At 34.6% G+C, this 10,288-nt stretch overlaps 2 protein-coding genes across 2 annotated transcripts; both read right to left on the bottom strand.

Annotated features, from left to right (window-relative positions):
- Window positions 1-2,391: 2,391 nt before the first annotated feature.
- LOC110711047 lies at window positions 2,392-6,522 on the bottom strand. Its single transcript, XM_021889423.1, has 5 exons — window positions 5,925-6,522; window positions 5,326-5,447; window positions 5,012-5,103; window positions 3,416-3,502; window positions 2,392-3,331 (listed from the first exon to the last, which is right to left on the bottom strand). Exons 1-5 carry the CDS (start codon window positions 6,278-6,280, stop codon window positions 3,224-3,226), a joined length of 765 nt encoding a protein of 254 aa, XP_021745115.1. The 5' UTR covers window positions 6,281-6,522; the 3' UTR covers window positions 2,392-3,223.
- Window positions 6,523-6,872: 350 nt separating this feature from the next.
- On the bottom strand, window positions 6,873-8,138 carry LOC110711035 (uncharacterized protein At4g26485-like). Its single transcript, XM_021889407.1, has 3 exons — window positions 7,937-8,138; window positions 7,618-7,816; window positions 6,873-7,523 (listed from the first exon to the last, which is right to left on the bottom strand). The coding sequence occupies exons 1-3, from the start codon at window positions 8,136-8,138 to the stop codon at window positions 7,244-7,246; spliced, it is 681 nt and encodes a 226-aa protein (XP_021745099.1). The 3' UTR covers window positions 6,873-7,243.
- Window positions 8,139-10,288: the final 2,150 nt, after the last annotated feature.

Raw genomic sequence — 10,288 nt, forward strand, 5'->3', positions numbered from 1 at the left:
GATATTTTTTCTTTACTCAACTATATTATTTGTCTTGAACATCATTAAGAGGTCATTCCATTTTAGAGACATACTACAAAAGATGATGTAAGAGTGCAAATTTACACCCGAGTGTAGGATAGACATTAGATACCTTATCAATATCAGTTATATCTAAATGAGATTTATACTCAACTCAACTTTTGCAGTATTAAGCCTCAAGTTGTAGTTCAAGGAAGATAAAGAATTTTGATTTTTTTGGTTTAGGCCTTTGGTGGCTTAGAAGCAAAGTATCATACAATTAACTTTATCAGTCTTCATTCTAGAAATCCAAAAACTCATTTCCATCTCTTATCCAATAATAATAATTAAACTAATTGAATGAGCTAATAGTAGAATTAAATACATTAATACTCCTTCCACATGATCAAAGTAGTAAAGATTGAGAACGTAAACATCAATGGTTTGATAGATGAATGTAAGGTTGCATCAAAATGGCTTGTGAAGAAGGGTTTAACAAAACAGAGTGACATGTGGAACCATGGTATGATATCATAATAGTCAGGGTAAATGGTAGCTCACCTTTTTCTTGACAAAACATTGAAAACAATAGAAAACGACCATTGAACCAACCTAAATCTAACACTTTCAGCAACAACCCATTAATCAATGTGGGCCATCTTCTTTAATTGACTAATTGCTGTTTAAGTTTATGTGGACCAATTCTCTTAAGCGTGTACATAAAGACATTTGGAGCTCAATACATCTTAATCAACCCAAACCATTCATATAGGAGTATGCATTTTTCCCTAATACCTTGATTACCTTCTCTCCATATTTTCATTTAAGATTTGTTGTTAATTTTGACTTAATTTACATAATATCATTTAAACAAAGGCAAACATAATTAACTACTCTGCTTTTATTTAGTTTAGACAAAATATGTTCAAAAGATAGGGGAAGAACACATTCTTATGACTTTTGTTCACATTGTATAAATTGGATTTTTGCTCTCTAATTTTGACGACTTTTCTCTCTATATCTTCTCTAAAGTTGAGAGTGTAATTTACAAATTTAATCCAAATAGGAGATGAAAGAATCCAATGTTTAAGATTTTGGTAATACATTGCAATGAAAATACGTGATTAAAAGTTGAGATCTACTTGTATTACTTTGGACATCCATACCACAACATTTAAGACCAAAATTACACATCAAATTCATCATCAGTCACTCAAACCTTGTTACAATCTTGTACCAAATGAATTGTGAGTAGTATTGAGACAACATATATATGCTAATCATCTCCAAGACCAACTCGTTTAATAAGATATCATACTTCTTACTAATACCAAAATCATTGTATAAAGAAATACATTTCGTATGATTTAAGTTCCCCATTATATAGATAGAAAATTGATTAGTAAATAGAGTACGCCATATATGAAGATTTGGAGTCAGTGAGAATCTTCTCACCACTTTAAGAATAAAAAAAAAAAAAAAGAAAAAAAAAGGAAAATTCCTGATTGGAGAGAAAAGGCTGCTGTATAAGCAAGTTGACAAAAGAGAGGAATATGTGAGTGCTAAAATACAGTACACAATACACGTCCCTGTCTCTGAATCCTTCAACCTATATAAAATCTAATCTATCAGCAGATTTTTCTAATCTATAAAGGTGATCCAAATCAACCAGTTATAGTACTAATTAGTACAGTACTAATTTATATAGTGCACTTGTCCATCTAATCAGATGTTTAATTTCAATTCATATAGACTCCAAAATTTACGACGACAGTACATCCATTCTGAAACAAGTGATGCTAAAACATTGATTGCATACAATTATAGAGTTCTTTACAAAAGTATTTGTTTTCAATATAAGTATTGATCGACAATACATGTAGTTTTCAGCTACATAATAAAATTTTATCTTATCCTTTGGAAATGTCGTATGGGTACAACAAAAGCATGGAGAAGCTTAATGCCAAATGTATGCACAACATTTCACGTCATTTTCAGCACCAAAATAAGTATAGCTAATAGTTTGAAATAAATGCATGAGATTATTTGCCAAATTTACTGTGAGATCGTCTTATTTGTCATTTTGCCTGTTTTCCCGTGATGCGCAGAAAAAGTGAGATGGATTGAAATGGCAGGTACGTACGAGTATGTCCTACCATGTTTATTCTCAACTTCCACCAAACTTCAACAAGACTTCCTCATCAACTTAAAAGTTCAAAAACAGACCTTAAATGACTAATCAAATGCAGAGTGTGTCCTCCTGGATCGGAGCATACACACTCTTCTGGGCAGTGGACTCCTGATATCAGAAACTGTAATACTGTAAATAGGTAAAGAAAGCACTGACCGTTTTAATCAGATAAAGAGCACTGCCCAATTTAGTGCTTTTTCAGCTTGGACTGTAATTGGCCTTGCCATCTACCTGAATAGTGAATACCCCTTTCCATACTGGAATGGTAATCTACTGGCTAAAATAATCCTTAATCACATAATATCTGCGCATCAATCTCCTGATCTTCTCTCATCTTCTTTGCATTTGCTGATTTTCATTACAAAATTAATCAGCAAACAATTCAGACACGCAACCAACTTTAGTACAAATTTCGAAGGAAGAAAAGAAAAGAAATACTATGTAGGAAATGAAAGCAAAACAAGGTAAAAGGTAGCCCAAAACACAAGGCCAGAACTCCAAGAATGAGGTTTCTTATTCAATTCAGAACTGGCTACTCAGCACCTCCATCATGATAAAGAAGCTTTAACCTCTATCCTATGATTTCTTCGCTTTTCAGAAACTTTGCTTCAGCACTTGAATGTAGAGGTGGCCAACATTCCATAATCTGAACTACGTACAGAACTATATACTTGAGATGTGGTGTGTTAATATATACTAATGTGTATATTACATGAGAATTTGACAAATAGGATTATTTAAGGTCTCTGCCACAGTGCTACCATAAACCAAAAAAAAAAACCTTTTCACAGGATATTATACATTTACCAGCTAAAATTTTCAAGTGGAAACAAAAATATTTTACATTCAATTTTCCTCTATTATCTGAAAAACAGAGGATTTTTACAAAAATGCATGGAAACATCTAGACTTCTTTTAAGGACAACACTTGAATCTATTGCCATTACCCTTATTCTTTTCAACAACACAGTCACCACTTACAGAGATATATAGACAAGGATTGGAGAAAACGAAGAACACAACAGATTCAGGTCATGCAGAATCTTTTGCACGTAATATCTTTGAAAGCTCCTTTACAATGGGCCTCTCTTTTATATCCTGCTCATTCTTGAGGTGCCACTTCTTTGAAGTATTTTCAGCCTAAAATAGCAAACTTCTAGTTATTACACAAGCATAAAACAAAAGCTCAACAAAATAAATTCATCAAGCAAAGCTAGTATGTACCCAGTCTTTCAGGGGGTGCAATTGCTCTTTGATATTCTCGAATTTTGGCCGGACTAAATCCCTTCCCTTTATCCGAATATCATCCGTCTGTAATGTATTAATTTCATGTAAGCAAACAAATCAAAGAGACTTACTATTTTGTATCTTATAAGACCAGGATTCCAACATGTTCAAAAACTAAAGTACAACTTGACTTATTGACTTGGCTTTAATTTAAAAGATCCATGTATAGACTCAGAAAGAAACTACAACATTTATAAGGTTCAAACTAAATGAATTTTTGGCAACGCTAACAAAAACAGGAAGTATGCATAAAATATTCACTAGCAAGTTTTTTTTTCAAATTGTGTCAATTGCTGCATCAGGCTCTAAAATACACCTATTGTGATAAACTGATAATATTATTACTCCAAACTTATATCCCGGATCCACGATATTGGATATGGTTGGATCAGCACAAACTCTACGCAGTATTACAGTAAACACATCTAATATGGAGTCTACATACAAAGGATCTCATTTGATAGCCCACAGGACAGGCTTTTTATCATTAAAAAAGGATGCAATCCTCCCAAGTTCTAATTTAGGTAAATGAACTATTGGACCGTACCGCGCTATATGATCTTTCTTATATAGCCCAAATTCTTATCAGATTTATCATTCATTATTTCACTCAATAATTTGACTTTGTTTAATCGAGCCAGGCATCAAATTATGCAAAATAATTAACCAGAGTTCATACCATCACTCTAATGCATTAACTTAAGTAAATTAACATATCAAAGAAGAAAATCTTATAGGATTAGAACCAAGCTTATAAAAGGTTTAAAAATTAAAGTACAACCTGACTTCTTGACTAGGTTTAAAATTTAAAATATCCATGTGCATATAAGCTAAAAAGAAACTTAAATACACTAAAAGTTTCATTTCCAGAAATGCTAATCAAAACAGGCATAACCCAAAGGTATAATCACTCTGGAGAACTTATCAAGTTGTTTCAATCACTGCAGATGGGCTCTTAAATAGTAGAACGCACCTATTGTATGCTCCGTATTTAATAGAAAAAAAATACTTCCACTAACTACTTTATGACAAACTCCAAAAAAAATTCCGCATCCACAATGTTGGGTTACTTGGCTATGGTTGAATAAGTACAAACTCCAAGCACATCTAGTATGTCCTCTACAATATACATATATACATACATACAAAGGCTGAAATGATTTGAAAGCAGCCAAGACAAGTTTTTTGACAATTAAAATGGATGCAAATATGCAATCTTTTCAAAAGTTGGCGAGCAATTGGAGTTGTGCTATATGATGTTTCTTACATACCCTTAAATCCTTAATTCCTGTCAGAAATATTAGAATATTATTTTACTCAATAATATGATTTTTTAATCGAGCCAAGCACCAATATATGCGAAAAATTAACCATACAAAGTCACATCAAAATCACCATGATCCTGGTACTGATCTATTTAACAAGTATCCTTGGAATAGTTTGAAATATCAATATGATCAAGGCTTTAGGAAGTACATAGAACATGTTCAAGATACACAAATGGTTGCAGGAAAGAGCAAGTCATTCACTTACATTATGAAGTTGTAGCTGTGATGCAAAGAATCCGAATGTCAGCGCAGCAGTACCAAAGATAATTGCAGTAGCAACAGCAAAGGCTTTCCCAACTACAAGCAAAATTAATGAGTAGCATATTACTAAACGAATGGGCATACAGATTGATTTAAAATCCAATACTTTGAGAAGTTCTTCTGCTGCTGTGAGAGCATATATCATATTTACTCAATGCAGCATGAGGTTTGGTACATCATATTCAAATCAAGAAACAAACTTCAGATGCATAAATGACTAGAGAAATGCAGGCAAGGATCCAGGAAAAGAATGCATACTGTGTGAAAGACCTTCGGCTGCAGCTCTTGCTTTTTCAGGATTGATGTGTGTTTGGTGTTGGAGGCGCAAGTCATTGGCTGTTGATGCTGTAACCGATGACTGCGGTGTCGGCAACTGCCACCTGCATCCACACCATTAGATAATGTAAACTACTATACATCATTGCCCTTTGAAATCCTCTCTACATCAACAAAGTTGACAAGATCAGCAAAATATCACTGCCCTTTACTACTCTCTCCACATCAAAAACGTTGACAAGACCAACTTCTGTAGCAATGCAGGACAGTGTAAGATACTAGTCATTAATTTTAATCATTCTACACATACTCAGCTTGATATTTGAAGGCATTTCATAGCTAGCATAGCATATAAAAGCATAAAACTGCTTCAATTCCTCACATAAACATATTACAGAAATAAAAAACAAAAGCAGATGTTTTCACAATTCTAGTAATCAGTGGGTTAATATTTCCAAACAAGAGAACTTATCTAATTAACCTACCCCCGAATCCCAAAAATGAGATGAATTTAGAATTTATCCAGTACATTAGCACGAATAAGTGATCATAAAAGAAAAGCGAGAGAGAAGAAAGCAGACCTCTTGGGACCAAAGGTAACTTGGGGAAGAGAGAGAAAACCAGTGAGAGGATTCAAAACGTCAGGAGAAACAGAGGAGTGAGAAGCGTTTGAGGAATTGGGAAGTGCCCATTTAGCCGAAGTGGAGAGTGATGAATCAGAAGAAAGGTCCGTCCGATAAATCTTGGCCGGTAAAGAATGACGGAGAATCTCCGGGAGAATATCCGGAGGAGCTGCTGATTCCGAATTAGAATTAGAATGAATTGGGGTTTTGGATGATTTGCTGGTTTTCTCAGCCAGACGACTTACGGCGTGTTTGGATTCTTCGAAGAAATAGGCTGCTTCCTTCCCCGCCAATCTCCCCGCCAGAAAACTCATTCTTTTCCTTTTTTTTTTTTCTGGATTTATTGAATTCGATGAATTGAACTGATTTGATTATTAAAAGAAGGGGTTCCGGTTTTAATCGTGGATTTTCCAATTAAGATTAATAAGATAATGTAGTAGGATGATCTTTCTTCCCAAGTTATTCTGGATCAGTATTTTTTAACCTCAAAATCCCAATTTTTCTTCGGAACTTCTTTCTTCCCAAGTTAGCTTTGGTCAAATTTCAATTATGTCACTCTATCACTGTCTTCATAGCAATTTGCATTTGGGTAGAAAATAAATTTAAAGAATTATACGGAGTATTTGTAATTGGGAGTATTTGACCGCATAAATAAATTAGGTAAAAATTTGTACGGAAGGGTTCATAGTTTTGTTTTTCCATTCATAACGAAACATCTAAATACATATGTACGTACAAATTTTATGAATAAAATTTAAATAGAGGGTACAAATTAAAGACCTTTTCGCTGATATTAATATTTGAGAAATGACAACAATTAGGAGCATTATTTTAATCAAAATCTATATTAATTAGTTAGTTTTAATGGTAAGAAGAAGGTAAGGGCTCTTGGGGAGGAGGAGGAGGGGGAAGAGATCAGGAAAATCCCTCAAATAAGTCCCATAACGTGAGGAGCGATGCCACTACTCTACCACCTCAAGCTTCATTACATTTGGTGAATAATTTTGATTATTTGATCGATGAGTTGATTCCATTCTATTCCTTCCCTTCACAATACAAAGACAACTAACAAAAACGAACATGTATGAACCTAATGAAATTTACTTACACCATCATATGTTTAAGTTGAAAAATACAGGCAACAAAATACCACAATTGCTAATTTTCATTCTGAGAATTAGAAGGTTACATCCCATTCGATTGATGATTGTGTGAGCAGCTTCACACTTTGAATACAAATTAAGCTAACAACTACGACACGTTTCACTGGATCCACATCAAAGTTTGGCAAACTTGAACGTAGAGCATGCACCTATGGGGAAAGACGCATCACATCTACATACATGTCCATCTCCTCTCTTGTTATGATACCCTGGGTAATTCCACTGGTAGAAGCTAACTTCATCAACCAAGTATAGGCCTGCTTCACTGGCAAGCTCTTCGATATTCCATTGATCAAATGGATGAGCGGTCTTGTGAGTAACGTGTACCTCTCCATTTTCTGCCACCATCTTGTACGCACTCTTGAAAAAACCCACTACTAGTTCTTGGTGAAGCCTGCACACACAGGAACCGACATACTAAATATTAGCATGCATTTTAAACAATTCTACTCACTTTGTCTAGTAAGAAAACAAATCAATTTACATACTTGATTTGGGCGGCATAATGCTCGCGAAGTAGGAGTAATGTATGTGGAAAATTGAAGACAATTCTATCGAAAACTTGTTTTTGCAACACGGGATGTTCGCTCATTGTAAGTGCATCTACTCTGTGCAACAGGACACAACCCTTCTCCTTGAGAAGATCAAGGTTGCTGTTTGCATCTGCATACTTGTTTACCAACATATCTGCAATAATCCCAAAAACAAGACTTTACCAATAAAATATATATGCGAAAAGTATGTATAATCTAAAGCTGAAATCTTAGTGAAGGGTGAAGGGTGAAGGTATAAAAGTATAAAACAGACCTTGAGAATCGAGGGAAGTAGCGATCATACTAGTGGCATTCCCAAAGGCTGTAGCCAAGCAAGCCGCGAATGAAAAGTCACCCTCACCAACCAGCAGTATCCTATGCCTGCTGCTGTAATGCTGTATCCATTTTTCTTTCTCGGGTTCATCATACATCACCAATTGTTTTTCCAACAATATATTATCACTTTCACTGCCCATTTTGCTCTTTGCCCTGATTTGTTTGAGGCCCTCGACTATTTATAGGGACCGATCGAGTGGGATATGAAAAGGACTCACCCAATTCCTATCATTGTAAAATGCTGTCAAATACTAGGAATTTGGTGTTACCATTAGTCCATTACCATTCCCAATTTTTTGGTATTTACTAGTAGATACATAATTAAGATACTTGTATTGATTTCCAACGTAACTCTTAGTTTCTCTCTGACATTAACAATACTGTAGTTCATCGTATATGGAATCTTGCAGGCTCTTCATATTCTTTTGACTTTATATTGTTTTATAGAATGGAATGGAAAGGGCACATTCAATTATTCAGCTTCAGACATACAAAAGGCCACTAATCTCATAGTAACAAGCTACTTTATTTAGCACAATTGTTGTAAAGTTAAAAACATTCATCAAGGATACAACTTGAATCACGAGACAACAATTGGAGAAAAGTTGAACAAATATGTAGTAATTTTAAAATCACTTGTTAAGGGAAACGAACTGGACTAGTCTAGGTAGGCTACACATCTCAGCTGTGAGCTGTCATTGGCTTTCCTGCCCCAAGATCTTCCGGAGCTCCTTCAACTGTTTTCCTTCCAATCTGTATTCTGTTTGTCTGTTTAATAAAGGATCCCAAATACCCGACCCAAACTTGATCCGACCAGAATTGGCTCGACCCGAAATTGACCCGACCCGAACTTAATCGACCCGAACTGACCTGAACCGAACTTAACCTGAAGTGCTAATCCGAATTTGACCTGAAACCCGAATTGAACCGACTCGAACAACCCGTTTGCCAAGTTTAGTCCTACCTGGGCTGGATTTTGTAGAATAATCCTTATGAGCCCAAAATAAAATTGGGCTGGATTTTCATCCATAGGCCCTAAACATCATATTAGGTCTAGATAAATTTTTCAGAGCCCAATGTATTAAATTTGGGCTGGATTTATCTGTCAAGGGGCCCAAGAAAATAGTTGAGAGATAAAAATCCTTCAGATCCCAAAATTCGAATACTAAACAAATTTTAAATAACTAAGGTAGCTAACACGGGCATCATAGCTAGCTATTTTCGAGAAGCTCATTTAGTTATTGGCAACATAATGAGATAAAGGGTAAATAAGTAAATAAATATTTGAGAGTATGATTGTACAAACACTATTTATAAGAGTTAAATCATTTAGAGACAAATTAACATTATATTAATAAGAGCATATAGGTGAACAAACATTTTAAGGATATAATAATCATCAAACTATTCATAAAGTGTTTTTTCACACTTTTTAAAATTAGGGATATAATAGTCTTGACATTTTAAAAGGTAGGGATTTATTTCCTATCTTCAACTCTTTCTATTTTGTTTATAGATTTTCCTACGTTTACTAATAATAATACTAGCCAAAGACTCTGACTAAATGAAATTAATTAAGCGAGGTACTCTGTATTAAAGTTTGGCAAAATTACATGTAGAGCATTCACCTATAGGAAAAGACTTGTCACATCTACTTCCATGCCCTTCTCCTTTCTTGTTATTATAACTTGGTTAGTCCCTCTTTCTGAACCATACTTGTTCAATCAAGTACAAACCTGCTTGCCTAGCCAGTTTTTCGATATCCCATCGATCAAAAGGATGCGCAGTCTTGTGAGTAATGTGCACCTCTCCGTTTTTTGCCAGCATCTTGCACGCGTTCTTGAAGAAACCAAGCACCAAATTTTGATGAAGTCTGCAAGTGCACTTACTATTACTAAGTACGCTCATCAACTACAAATTATTATTGTTGTAATTAGACTTTGTCCTAAGTTAATGGATTACTGGCCCTTAATTCTAGGAACATGGCTGTTAGTGGCTTATTACTCGGTAGTTATTCTGTTAACAAATAAATAATCTTAACCCTCACTTTCTTCTTATGTTTTTATATTTTGACTTCAACTTGTTACGGAGTAAAACATTAACTATAAACATCAAAATAATATTAATTGGGATCTTTTTAGATTTAGCTCGCTTGAAATGATCAAGAATTAGTTGCAAGAGAAGATTTCAACCACCCAAATGGTTTCCTCTAGTCTTATGGGGTCCATACAAGCACCCCGACCTCTTTCTTTTTAAGGTCCATATAAGTAAAAAGTTGTCCAAAATTGAA

Source organism: Chenopodium quinoa, unplaced genomic scaffold (genome assembly GCF_001683475.1).
Source record: "Chenopodium quinoa cultivar QQ74 unplaced genomic scaffold, ASM168347v1, whole genome shotgun sequence".
In the NCBI taxonomy this organism is placed as follows: domain Eukaryota; kingdom Viridiplantae; phylum Streptophyta; class Magnoliopsida; order Caryophyllales; family Amaranthaceae; genus Chenopodium; species Chenopodium quinoa.

Excerpts from the sequence above, each read along its gene's own strand:
- LOC110711047 (XM_021889423.1), bottom strand. The coding sequence starts at position 6,280 with ATGAGTTTTCTGGCGGGGAGATTGGCGGGGAAGGAAGCAGCCTATTTC. Across the intron at positions 5,448-5,924 it reads GTTACCTTTGGTCCCAAGAG|GTGGCAGTTGCCGACACCGC; the intron begins GTCTGCTTTCTT and ends GTGTGGATGCAG. Across the intron at positions 3,332-3,415 it reads TGCACCCCCTGAAAGACTGG|GCTGAAAATACTTCAAAGAA; the intron begins GTACATACTAGC and ends TTGCTATTTTAG.
- LOC110711035 (XM_021889407.1), bottom strand. The coding sequence starts at position 8,138 with ATGGGCAGTGAAAGTGATAATATATTGTTGGAAAAACAATTGGTGATG. Across the intron at positions 7,817-7,936 it reads TACTTCCCTCGATTCTCAAG|ATATGTTGGTAAACAAGTAT; the intron begins GTCTGTTTTATA and ends GGATTATTGCAG. Across the intron at positions 7,524-7,617 it reads CATTATGCCGCCCAAATCAA|GCTTCACCAAGAACTAGTAG; the intron begins GTATGTAAATTG and ends CTGTGTGTGCAG.